Below are 14,082 nucleotides of genomic sequence, written 5' to 3'. Positions count from 1 at the left end.
AGACTTCAGGATCAGGATTCTGGCTTAAAAAAAAAATTCAGAATTCACAGCCTTATAATAACTCAAACTTGGCATGATATAAAGATGGGTAAAAGAGGGCCCCTGCAAGGTCAGGCTGACTGTCAGCCTGCTGTGTGTGGTACCTCAGAAAGGACACAGGCTGGTGTCCAAATGTCACGTTAAAATTCCAGAGCAAACGTTTCAACTTCCGAAGCCTCTGTTTCCTCCGATCAAGCAGCAAAATGCCATTTCAAGCAGACCGAAAAGCATGTGCAGAGGGAAGAGGACACGAAACGTGGCACGTTGGGGCAAAAGGCAAGTCATATCAAAGAAGGGCGCAGAGGGCTTCCCTGGTGGCGCAGGGGTTGAGAATCTGCCTGCCAACGCAGGGGACACGGGTTCGAGCCCTGGTCTGGGAAGATTCCACATGCCGCGGAGCAACTGGGCCCGTGAGCCACAATTACTGAGCCTGCGCGTCTGGAGCCTGTGCTCCGCAACAAGAGAGGCTGTGATAATGAGAGGCCCGCGCACCGCCATGAAGAGCGGCCCCCGCTCGCCGCAACTAGAGAAAGCCCTCGCACAGAAACGAAGACCCAACACAGCCGTTAAGTAAGTAAGTAAGTAAATAAATAAATAAAAAAGAAGGGTGCAGAGAGTTGGGACGGACTCCGCACAGGTAGCCTGGGTCCAGGGGATGCAAGGAGCTGGGACCAAATCTGGTCTTCTGTCATGTTTACTAACCCGAGGCTCGCGGTGGGAGCGGTTAAGGGATGTGGTAGTAGTTTCACAGGCAAAGTAATTTGCAATAGGTTAAGACCAATTTCCTCTCACAATTCGCTTTAGCATATTAAAGTCTTTGGCTAGTCCTGCAGGATGAAAAACCTGTTACCCGTGCTTTAGTCCAATTTCCCTAAAATTCCAGAGCCCACAGAGGCCTCCCCCATCTCTCCCAGGCTCTGGAACGTCACGAACATCAATGTGGACAAGAAACTCTGCAGAGTTGTGAGCAGAGAAGCAACACCACTGAGTGGTGTTTTAGAAAATGACTCTGGGGCAGGTAAAGCAACGAGGTTTACGGCACACGCTCAGCAATATAGGTCAGAAATGCAGATTGGCTACGAGTGGTGTTAAATTCGTAAAAGCCAGCTTCCTGACACCAAAGTGCTTACACCTTCCCCTTTTAATGTCTGTTTGCTGAAAACTTCCCCTTCCGGATGCCGGGCCAGCCTCAGGAGCCACTCAAGTCCTTCCTCCAGGCTGGCGGCAGTCACAGAACCAGCGTTTACACGTGACTGCATCTTATTTCTGAGCAGAACAACTTCTCAACATAGGGTTTTAAGATCACTTTTGAACCTGGTCAGGTCAGAATATGAAATATCCCTTTTATACAAGGCTTAAATTATAAACTCAAAAAGCCCAAGTGAACACAACAAAAAAGAAATCTCTTAAGATCCTTTTTGAAATCTGCTGTTTGTCAACAAAACTGAGCATCCATCTCTTGGTGGTTTCTTTTTTTTTCTTTTTTAAAATTTTATTTATTTATTTATTTTTGGCTCTGTTGGGTCTTTATTTCTGTGCGAGGGCTTTCTCTAGTTGCAGCGAGCGGGGGCCACTCTTCATCGTGGTGCGCGGGCCTCTCACTATCGTGGCCTCTCTTGTTGCGGAGCACAGGCTCCAGACATGCAGGCTCAGTAGTTGTGGCTCACGGGCCTAGTTGCTCCGTGGCATGTGGGATATTCCCAGACCAGGGCTCGAACCCGTGTCCCCTGCATTGGCGGGCAGATTCTCAACCACTGCGCCACCAGGGAAGCCCTCTTGGTGGTTTCTTGACGTCTTGAGGACAGCCTGTTAATGCCAGCACAGTGGGGGCCTCGCAGCAGGGTGGCCGCGTGGCCGCTGACCTCAGCCCTACCCGGCAGGAAGCTGAGCTCCAGAAGCATCCAGAGAACACCGGCAACCCTCTGCCCTCAGGTTCCCCCTTTGTAAACCGAGAACAAGTCTTTACAACGATGTGCTGTAAAGATGAGCATAAGGTACAGAAAGCCCAAGGTACTCAGGAAGTGTTCAAACACATGAAACAATCATTATTCTTCTTGTCCACCTCCTACTTTATCCAGGAAAAGAGCTTTTCCCGGGGGGTGACCGCCTTTTCGGATACTGCAACACCCGTTTCAGCAAATCTTAGTGCTGTATTAAGCACTGGGAGTTTTATACTCTTGTCTTTGATATTTACTTTTAAATAGAAAAAAAATTAATAAAAATTTCCCTACACATTTACTTCCAGTTAGGTGTTAGTCACTGAAAACTGACTCTATTTCCGTCTTTCATAAAATCAGTGGTTGTCAGGTAATCAGTTAATATCTATGTACCGGCAAGCTAAGCATGGTGGCGGTTTTTGTTTTTGTTTTGTCACTTGTTTTTAAAAAACTGTAGAGGATAAACAACAAGGTCCTACTGTATAGCACAGGGGACTATATTCAATATCCTGTGATAAACCATAATGGAAAAGAATATGAAAAAGAATGTATATATATGTATAACTGAATCACTTTGCTGTACAGCAGAATTTAACACAACATTGTAAATCAACTATACTTCAATAAAATAAAAATTTAAAAAAACTGTAGAGGACTTCGAAGAACATCTAGATGGGGGTTTATCAACCATGGCATTACTGACATTTGGGGCCAGATAATTCTTTGTTGGGGGCTGTCCTGTTCATCACAAGACCTTCAGCAGCATCCGTGGCCTCTAGCGCGCGCACGCACACACACACACACACACACACACACACACACACACACACACACACACACACACACACACACACACACACACACTCTTCAGCTGTTAATAACCAAACTGGGACAAATCACCCTGGCTGAGAACCACTGATCCCCATTCTAACCTAAATGACTGGTTTTGAGACAAGGAAACCATAGCTAAAAGATGCTAAGTAGGAAATACGTTAATATAAATGTTTCAGACATTACATGAAATTTCTAAAAATCTTATATGTTCTGGTATAATGTTATAAGTCATAATTCTAGTTATTACTTTAAAATGTATATCTCAGAAATAACTAAATTTCCTTGTCAATTGCATTATTATGAACTTTTATCAAATCTTTAACCGTGGTCATTTTTAAGTCTTTTGTCATTTACAGACAGTTCTGGGTGTACTCTGATGCTTTTGCAAAAATGTTCCTATAAAAGGGTTTCATCTTCAAGGAATTCATGGAAAAGATTCTGACAAATACAGGTTTCTGGTAACTGACTATACTGCTGAACTGAATAAGCATTTTCAGAACTCTAATGGAAAACTGATGAATTCATAAAAGTGCTAACAAAAGATCAAGATGAAAAAAAATTAATTACATGGGACTGAGTGAACTGATGAGGAAGATTATAATTTTTGTGACTTTCTGTTTGAATTAAAAAAATTAAAAATCCCACAAGGACCCAGAGGCAAAAAATATACAAATCAATTTTCCCTGCAAAGTAAAGGAGCTGTTACAGTGGAGGATTCCTGGACTGAATGTCAATATTATGACATAGTGTGAGTGTGTTTCGTGTTTGGTAATTGCAATCATTGTTGCTTCTGTTGTGGTCATCCATTTACAATGCTTGGTGTCAGTTTATTTATCTCTTGTAAAAATAAAATACAGTGTGTATGTGTGAAAAAAAAAGAATAGTTTTGGAGATTTTTGAAACCTATATGTATTTCTATATCTATATCTGTATCTATTCAAACACACAGTGTGTATCCTTTTGCTCAATATTTTATCTGTGACATTCATCTATGTGGCTGCATATACTTATAGTTAATTCATTTTCATTCTATACAGTATTCCATTGCACAAGTATGACTTTTTTAATCCATTTAAAAAAAAAAAGTAACTTCTAAGTAACTTCTTAGAAGTTACTTAGAAGTTACTTTAGTTATGCTAAGTTATGCTACTTTAGTTACGCTAAGTAACTTCTTCCAGGGTATGACAGCCAGCACCACAAACTCCAGGTCCAGAAAGCTTTCACACTTAGTCGGGAACTAGTTCAGTCAAGAACAAATTAAGTTCCTGCTCTTCTTTGCCTTCCCAAACTTATTTCACATTCATTTGGTACTTGTCATAAACAAATTAATATCTGTCTAATCATATTAACATCAATGTAATTGCCATATATAAAATATGCAAATAGGGCTTCCCTGGTGGCGCAGTGGTTGAGAGTCCGCCTGCCGATGCAGGGGACGCGGGCTCGTGCCCGGTTCGGGAAGATCCCACATGCCGCGGAGCGGCTGGGCCCGTGAGCCATGGCCGCTGAGCCTGCGCGTCTGGAGCCTGTGCTCCGCAACGAGAGAGGCCACGGCGGTGAGAGGCCCGTGTACCGCAAAAAAAAAAAGTATCTATCATTAGTAACGTTTTGTGCAGGGAGCAGACCTGCCACACACGTGCAGCCCATCATCTTTGGGTCAGAAGTTGCAGTGTTTTTTGTTTTTAACCTATTTATATAAGTCTAGATCAAATATTACTTTGAGTAGTTGATCATGTTTTTATACTTATTAATTTTCCTCCCAGACAAGAAAGGCAAGAATTGGATAAGAGAGAAATGGAAAGGGCATCTGGCATAATTAACAGCACAAACCAAATAACAGAAGCAGGAGTGAGTCCACCGTTCCTAGCCAGCCTGGCAAAGCTGGTCCACGCAGGGCCATCACGCGAGACTCAGCTACACTTCAGAGAACCGGAAGCACCCATGCTTCTAAAACTTATACATCCCAACTCACCTCTCTAATTTGTATGCCCAGGAAAAGAAGTTTGGCTGATTATTCATTAATGGTTGATTAACATTATGATATCAGGACTGCAAACACAAAATTTTCCACAAAGAAACCCCCAGGAAAGGATGCATACTCACCCAGCCCAGAGATGTTTATTGCTTTCACGGATTTCTTCATTTTGTAAAGAACCATCCGGTCCACGTCCAAAGCCTAAAATACAGAGAATGTATTCATTAAAACGTGTTTGATCTTAGATCACAGCTTCAGAGAGCAGCCACAGGAGCGCCATGTGGAGGCCCCTCTGGGGTTGCCTCCGTGGGACCGGTGCTCAGTGTGGTGGGAATGAAGATGGAGCAGGTGGTCCCCAAAAGCCACCACCTTGTCACGTGCCTCATCCACCTGAAGCTCCCGAGCCGCCTCTGCCCTCACTGCCTGCTGGACACCAGCCTTCTGCGGTGAAGCGAGTTAACCTGGACCACCTCTGCTTCCACCAACCCTCAGGTCTCCCTGTGAACCAGCGAGCCCTGGGGGTGTGACAGCCTGCCGGGGCCCGTCCCCCGCATAATCAAACAGACACACTTCCTAATGTTCTCCTCTAAAGGCACACACCTGTTCGCCACTGTATCCTCAGCACCCAGCAGAGAGCCTGGCAGACAACAGGACTCAAAACACAGCTCAGGAAATGACCATGAGACTAGCAAGCCCGGCAGGACCCCAAGCCAGACAACGGTTGTCCCTGCTGAGCCCAGAAACAAGGGGCAGCCACTGAAAGCTTCTTACTCTTAGCAGGGGGGAAAGGTCATGCAGGCCGCAGTGAGAACAACGGGGCAGGCAGGAAGTGGATTCAGGGAAAGGCCACCCAAAGGTGAGGGCCCGGCCGGGACCCACAGACGGAGGAAGCTTGACGCAGGGCAGCAGACATGCTGGAAAAGTCAGGGAGTGGCCTTCGAGATCGACTCTGCCACTCTCAACCAGGTTTTAGTACTCCAGCTGCCGGCCCTCCCACAGATGACAGAGTAATCTTCTGTCCACAGGGGTCTGGCTCAGTTGCGCTGAGAGAAATGGGAACTGGGGGTAGTCAGATGCCTCAGTGTGGAAGGCCGACGGCAGAGGAAATGCCCTTTATCACACAGCTGAACTCTGACAAATTCCCTCCCATGTTACACTGTGGGGCACACCCCTCCCTGATCATTCATTGCAGGAAGCCTTGTAAAAATGCCACCGGATGGAAACTGTACCCTTGTCATTAAAGGCACGCACTGTTTCCTGAACTCAGGAAAGAGAAGATGAACAGTAACTGTTGGCTTTCTAGTCTATTATGAGGAGCTTAGAAGTACAGGTGAGGTGGGCGGTAGAGGTGATTTTTAATTAAAATTACAAGAGGGAAAAGCAATTACCTCGCCACTCAAAAACACACCCCTCATTACAGTATGTATTTACAGATAATTAAGGTTGAACTTGGTCAGGAGAAGTTAAAATGATTAAGACTGAATGCTGGAAAAAGTCTCTGTCAATTATATATAAAAACAGCATGGGAATTTTAGAACAAAAATAATAAAACTCGAGAGTCTCAAGGAACCAAAAGTTTCTACCAATCAGGCTGAGACTTCCAACCAGATCATGCACTCACCACACCCCGTCCTCTGCAAAATCCACCTAAACTCGGGAGAAGGAAAACAGCTGCAACTGTAACCAGAAAGCTTAGGAGAAGGGAAAAAAAGCTGCAACTACAACCAGAATTTGTGTGTAAAAACTATAAACAAGCAAAAATCTAATAGACAATACGGCCCGAAGTAGGAACTGCGCAAAAGCCTAAGTCTGGCCAAAAACCTCATTAATTCTGAGGACCCAGACCACAGCTGACCTTTAGTTTACAAAGCAAATTTCAGGGAGTAAATTCATCACATAAACAAGAGTGTAGGGATGTGTCACAGATATTTCAGAGGAAAATAAACAACTGTCTCCAACCACTTTAAAAGCATCTCTTTTGATCCCCTAAACTGTTATATTAATAGCCACGGCTCTTATTTATTCATGGAAGCAGCTCTCCTCCAAGTCCACGGCTGGTCTGGGATCCTGTGCAGCGTGGGAAAGGACGGCCTGCCTGGGAGGACGCTCACACTTTTCCTTTTCAGACCCGTGCTGTCCAGGATGGTAGCCACTGGCCACAGAGGAATATTTAGAGTAAAATTTAGAGTTAAATTAAAATGTAATAAAATTTATTAGCCAGCTCCTCAGTCTGGCTACCTTTCTCAAGAGCTCCAGCCACGTCCCATGTACTGTTTCTAAGCACACCCCGCTTCATGCTTCTCCTCTGTACCTGCATCCCTCTGTGTGCCATCCCCCAGGGCTACCCCGTAAAGCGCTGGTAGCACCTAGGGGGTCCGTTCCCTCTTCCCTCCGTGCGACACGCCTGTCTCCCTTTGGAGGGCTGCCTCAGTCTTTGTTCCCAGGGCCCTACGGGGACCTACATCGGGCACGGAGGCACCTATGTCCTGATGCTGGCCCATGGGGCCAAAACTGCAGTCTGTCTGAGATGACTCTTGAGCATCCAGGGTCCACAAGCCACTTCTGTCCCTCGGCCTGTTTTCATGCAGCCATGCACTAAGGATCTGTACAGATGAATATTTCCAATCCATGTGATGATGGGGTGATGGAGAATACTAACTCTGAACAACCAAGTAAGAGAAAGGTTCGTACATCAACTATACTTCAAATAAACAAATAAATAATGAAAAAAGAGAGAGAAATGTTATCCCCCCAGAAAGGATTCCATTCTTCTATGGACCTAGAGTCTGTCACATAGAGTGAAGTAAGTCAGAAAGAGAAAAACAAATACCGTATGCTAACACATATATATGGAATCTAAAAAAAGAAGAAAATGGTTCTGAAGAACCTAGGGGCAGGACAGGAATAAAGATGCAGGCGTACAGAATGGACTTGAGGACACGGGGAGGGGGAAGGGTAAGCTGGGACTAAGTGAGAGAGTAACACTGACATCTATACACTACCAAATGTAAAATAGATAGCTAGTGGGAAGCAGCTGCATAGCGCAGGGAGATCAGCTCTGTGCTTTGCGACCACCTAGAGGGGAGGGAGGGGATATGGGGATATACGTATGCACATGGCTGATTCACTTTGTTTTACAGCAGAAACTAACACAACATTGTAAAGCAATTATACTCCAATGAAGATATTAAAAAAAATTCCACTCTTCTTAGTAGACCTGCACTACCAAAAAAATTATACTCCATTACTATCATTATTATATTTTAATTTTCATTAAAAAAATTTTGTGGAAATTTCTTTTCTCTCTTATTATGTAAGGATGTACATAATTTTGCCTCAATTTTGCCTCTAGGCCTGAAAATCCTAAATATTTTAGGCCCACAAAGCCTAAAATATTTACTATCGGGCCCTTTGCAGACAAAGTCTGCTGACCCCTGACCTGAGGATCCACACAAACGTTCCTCCTGCACCGTCAGCCGGCCCTGCTGCTCCTGGCCTGGACTAGAGGCGACAACACAGGGCCGGCTTGGTCCCTAGCACCCTAAGGTCACAATTTGAGCCAGCAAGGGTGGGAAGGGCCTGGCTTATTCTTGGAACCCAGAGATTCTGCCCTGGAGGGGACAAGAGGACAGCTGACCACAGGCCTCCCCATTTGGGCCATGACCCATGCCTGTCCCATCTCCTCTCCCCTTGTTCCTTTCATGAAAGGCCAACTGGAGAAGAAATGACATAAAACCAAATAACAAAACAAAACAATGCCCAGACCTGTGCCCCAAGGACAGCTTTGCCAAGAAAGAGTCATACAGATATTTAGATGGTGGCTTTCCCTCAGCGCACATTTGACTTAACTTTTGAAGTAACAGAGAATGGTAACGACAGTGTCAAATATTTCCAGACCACTTCTGGGAAGCACAGAAATGCAATGTGGCCTGCAGGCTCGGTTTAAAGTGCGGGCAATAATGGATCGACCTCCTCCTGGGAATAAAGCAGAGGCCCGGAGAACAGCAGGTGTCATGAAGAATTAAGATCAAATAAATAGCCAAGCTAGATCACAGCTGTGCAAAACGTGTGCCTAAGGACAAACACGGACACACTCTGGTATTACCTAATAATACTGAAGTTGCTCATAGCATGTGAATGTTTGCACCGGAAGATACATACAAGGATGTTCATGACACGCTTCCAAGTAGCTGAAAACTGGACAAACCCAAACGCCTGTCAACGGGAAAATAGATGAACTGTTGTGTATTCACATAACAGAACGCTACACGGCAATGGAGATGAACAATCTTTACCCATCCAGAACACAAATGAAACTTCACAAAAATATTAAAGATGCAAGTTGCAAAAGTAAACGTGTACTATAATACCATAAAGTTGTTTTAAAAAAACAGATGAAATTATGGGACTTCCCTGGTGGCGCAGTGGTTAAGAATCTGCCTGCCAATGCAGGGGACAAGGGTTCCATCCCTGGTCTGGGAAGATCCCACATGCCACAGAGCAATTAAGCCCGCGAGTCACAACTACTGAAGCCCATGCACCTAGAGCCTGTGCTCCGCAACAGGAGAAGCCACCGCAGTGAGGAGCCCGCGCACCTCAACGAAGAGTAGGCCCCGCTCGCCACAACTAGAGAAAGCCTGCGTGCAGCAACGGAGACCCAATGCAGCCATAAATAAATTAATTTTAAAAAATAAAAATAGACAAAATTAGATTATGTTTAGGGATGTAGATTATGTTTATGTTTAAGGACGTAGATGTTGCTGAGAAAAAATGGGAAAGAGCCCCGAATGCCTAACCTAGGAGAATAACCACACAAACTATAGGGCACTCCTACGATTCAAGTCCAACAGTTGTTAGTATCACCGATGCCCACTAGGTCACACTACGTGAAAACATGGAGTGCAGAAAGAACGCAGACTATGTACAAATGCCCATGTTAACAAAGGAGAGCCCTGAGGTAAGTAAAGTTGAAGAACCAAGTACCCACAGGCACCCCACGGACCCTCTCCCTGGAGAGGTCAGCCCCCAACACAGCCCCCGCTAGATCACTAATGTAGAGAAACGTAGGAAACAGATGAAGTGACTGCCAGCTCTATAAAAATGCTTCACGTCCTGATTTTTACTAGGGGGGAAAGCTACTGGGAGAGCTGGGGGAGCTGAAAAGGGAAAGGCAAATTTTGGCAGAACAGCTACAACCCACCAGAAGCAAAGAAAGGCACCCCCAGTCTCCCCGGCCCTGGTGCCCTGTTCCTGGGGAGATGAAGGGCAGGGGGAGGGCCTGGCCTGGGTCCCCCGACCCTCCCAGAGTGCTCTGCTCCCTGGGGCTGACAAGAGAGCTTGGATGCAAGCAGGAAACGGGTGATCTCAGGAGACTAATCACAAACAGAATGGACCTTATCCCAGAAGGTGCTAACACACCCCTGGCAGGAAGTGGGAGGGAGGCGGTGCGGGCGCTGCGCCAGATGCAGCACCGCAGGCCTGGTGATGCAGAAGAGGCTGGGAAGGCGACCCTCGGCTGAGAGCGAGGCCAGCCTTCCACATCTGTCCCAGTCCCAGAGGACAACGTCATCACAAGCCAGGCTGATTTCCCCAGGAAACGAGGCTCACACCACATGAACTCCACTTTGGGAACGTAAACAGGGGAGCGAAGGCTGGAGATGGCCATTTTCTTTCCAATCCCCACACGCAGACGAGGAGAGCGAAGTGAGACTTCCGCCAACCACATCCACTCTGTGGGCAACGTCCCTACCCTCACCCCATCTAGCACACCGAGCCCCACCATTCCCCCTGGGCCCTCGACGGGGGCCTTCCTGAGGTCAACTGGCTGCCACATTTGTGTCTTATATATTCTTTCAAAAAGTGCATCTCGTAACTGACCAGAGACTTTAAGCAATGCATGCATTGAAAATGGGAAAACCCATCATTCCATTCAATCTCCTAATCCCCTCCTAACACCCACGTCTCTAAGTCCACGATGTCACCTACAGGAAGACACCAGAAAGAAAAGAACCCAACAGAATGGGATCTTAGTTCTGGCCCCTCAGTGCTGTCCTGTTGGAGAATAGTGCAGAAGTTAGAAATCACTGGCTTTAGAATTGGACAGCCAGGCTCCACTTACCAGCAGCACAGTCTCAGAAAACTACTTCATCTCCCTGACTTGGTTTCTTCATCTGTAAGTTGGGAATAATAATATCTGCCTCCTAGGATAAGGTCATCAACATATACAGGGTCTGGCGCATTGCAGGCACTCAATAATCAGTAGCCGTTGTCAGTGTCTTCCGGTTCTCAGAGGGTCTAAAACTATACCACACTTATGACCAAGTAAGGTAGCTGCTCGGAAACACCATCACCCCAGTACAGTCCCAATCAATAGGAAAGACTATCACCCCAGTACTGTCCCAATCAATAGGATAAATATTTTCAGGTCTGATAATGGTTATGATAACAAGCGGAAATAACTCAGAAAAAAAACACTTTTGTAGCTCTTGCCAGCCTTTCACTTCCACATGCATCCGTTTCCTTCCATCACTTTAAATTCTCCAAAACTTTTCCTGGTGCGTTTCTGACTCTCTAAATGGGTATCATGACAAAGGCAGGGCCACATGACTAGTGGTAGCACAGGGTGCTCTGGGCCATATCAGCTTTAACATTTAGGGAGAGGAGTGTGGAATCCCAGGTCTGAAGTGCAAGGGGGTGGTGGACACCTGGTATCAGTCTGTCCCTGCCCCGCACAGACCTCCAGGCATCAGGAACCCCACTCACAAAGCAAGGCCTCTAGGCGGGCTGGCCGCTCTCACACCTGCAGGGGCCACACCAAGCTCTGCCCACCCTCTGCTCAGAAAGGGCCGCACTGTGAAGTTGGAGGACCCTGAAGCTCTACAGGTGTATCCAGGGAATGAACAGCCACAGTGTTACTCAGATAAGGTCATCAGATAAGGTCATCAGCATTTGAGAGAAACACCTTTTAGTTCCAAAGACAGCAGGAGATGGGAGTCTAAAAAGGCATCTGCAGTCCCAAGGATCATGCACCAATTTAAATTCCACAAAGCACTTTAACATCCATTATCTTGGGCAACATTTACAACACCCTGTGAAATCATCACTTCCCCTAACTTAAAGTAGAAGAAACTGACTCAGAGTTTAAGTGACTTGCCCAAGGTCATTTATTTGGCTTTGAACTAAAGAAAGGCTAGGAGAGCTCCCACAAACTAAGGGGCAAGCTTCCCGAACTGTGCCCCCACCCCGTTTGCTAACAGCCTGGCTTCCAGAGGCTGATGGGGCGCCAGGGAGCTCAGTGGGCTTCTGCAGCTGCCTTCCCTAACGTTCGGGAAAATCATCCCCCTTACACCCGACTCCCTGTGCTTCCTTTAAGCCCCTTTCCACTAAGCTCATCCAGGTGCGCGGGCACAACTGCCCAGACTACCTGTGTAACCAGCCTGGGGCTTCAGAATCTTCCCAGGGGCCGAGGGCGTGGGTAGTGCATGAAGGCGGGTGTCGGATTTGCCACCATCTGCACACAATCTACTCCTGAGCTCTTCAAGAGGAAGATTAGATAAGACATGGCTAGCCTGCCGTACGTTGATCTTCCACTTCTTGGTTCCTGCTTCCCATCCCAAAGACCTGGAGCCCTGCCCTGCGACGGAGTGGAAAGTAGGGAGGAGGGAGACCCAGAATGAGGAAGGGAGACCAGAGGAAAGAAGGAGCCAGCAGGCTTGTTGAGGCCCCAAAGCTGCCTGCCACACACAGAGCCACCCTCTACACACAGCAGAGGGAGGTTTCTGAAAGAAGGAGGTGAAAATGCAAATAAGGTCAACGTGCTACCTGGATCCCGCGGTGCCCCTCCTGCTTTACCCCCAGAGTCTCGGTGCCTGTCCTCCATTCACACGCCCCGCCGATCCCCAAGGGTGCACGTCTAGGAACTAACCTTTTATTTTTCTGCAATTCAAGTAGTGCAGGAATGGGGGGAGAGAAAGATAAACTGGGGAGGCCAGGCGCGCATGGGAACCACCCACGCATCTTCCTGCCCCAGACCACGCACCCTGCTCCCCACTTCATCCTCGTGAGCCCAGCTTATTGTGAGAGCACCGCTGGAGTAGAGAGCATGGCTGAGCACACAGAGCTGGGCTTTAATTCCCACATCTCCACACACGAATGACTCCATCCCTGGGCCTCAGCTTCCACATCCCTAGAATAGGGCGATAACGTCTACTCGATATGGCGACTGTGAAGATTACACCACACGGGTGAGCACTGCCCAGCAGTTGGAGAGCATCCACGTCGACCTGAGGACCCTTCCCCTCCCACCGCCCCGGCAGCTGGCACAGCACAGCACAGCAGGCAGCAGCGCGGCTGGTCACTGACTGGCACAGACCCACGGCTGCCGCTGGACCTGGCGGCTACCCTGGAGCGGCCTGCTCCAGCTCTCCTGCGGCCATGCCCTGTCCACATACGGTGAAAACAACAGGGGCCAAGGGGGCGCACCTACCGGGAGCCCACGCCAACCCCCAGACCGCACTGCGGATACCCAGCCCCCCAGGACCCTGCATCCACAGCCTTGGTCTGAGTGGGCTTCTTCCCCAGGGTGCCCCACCCTAGACTCAAAGGGTGGCCATCTGCGGGAAGAGATGGACAGAGCTTGGACGTACAGTAGACACACATGCTGGGAGCGAAGCTGGAGGTGCCCAGAGGTGCGAAAGCATCAAGCCTGCCCCGAGCCCTGGCGTTGTACATGGGGCTCCCGGCACCAGGGAGCCTAGAGTGGTCTACACCAGGTGCCCACCGCTCCCGTGCCCTGCAGAACCGGGCCCCACACTCCTGCTCCGTTTAACCCAGGCTGCGCAGAATGCTTCAGGGGTGCGAGAGCTGAGAAGATGGTCTGGGGAAGCTCAGCATCGGCGCCTGGAGCATGGCAGGGCTGCTTCACACGCCGGGCATCAGAAGAGTTCATTCAAAGAAACGAATCCTCCGCTAAACACACGCACAGAAGACTGCTTCCACGGCGTCGAAAGGCCGGGCATCCACAAACTGCGCCCAGCGGGGAGCAAAGCGGGGACCAGAGAGGAGGAGCCGCTGGGAAGCAGGGGAGAAGGTGCGGAGTTGAGGCCGTGGCATGGACAGAAATGGGGGACTGGCCAGGTCAGGGAAGCGAGACAGGGTGACATTCCAGAGGAGCGAGCAGCCCGGCAGGAAGAGCAGGCCACAGGGCCAGGCAAGGCGGCAGGATGAGGCTGGACGTGGGGGCGGGGAGGGGTTGAGGAGGGGGCGTGCAGGGCAGGTCCCTGTCACTGAGGGGCAGCG

General features: G+C 48.2%; 1 protein-coding gene across 2 annotated transcripts in view; it reads right to left on the bottom strand.

Moving 5' to 3' along the window:
* Nucleotides 1-14,082, bottom strand: part of ASAP2 (ArfGAP with SH3 domain, ankyrin repeat and PH domain 2) — a 156,796-nt gene that overhangs the window by 98,483 nt on the left and 44,231 nt on the right. For both annotated transcript variants that reach the window (XM_082851598.1, XM_082851599.1), the window contains exon 2: nt 4,914-4,986. In XM_082851598.1, coding sequence (XP_082707724.1) covers nt 4,914-4,986 — 73 coding nt within the window. The remainder of the gene's footprint in view (nt 1-4,913; nt 4,987-14,082) is intronic.

This window comes from Leucopleurus acutus, assembly GCF_964270905.1.
Source record: "Leucopleurus acutus genome assembly, chromosome: 12".
Taxonomy (NCBI): domain Eukaryota; kingdom Metazoa; phylum Chordata; class Mammalia; order Artiodactyla; family Delphinidae; genus Leucopleurus; species Leucopleurus acutus.
The sequence above is the reverse complement of the archived record's forward strand: the minus strand, read 5'-3'. Positions and strand labels throughout refer to the sequence as shown.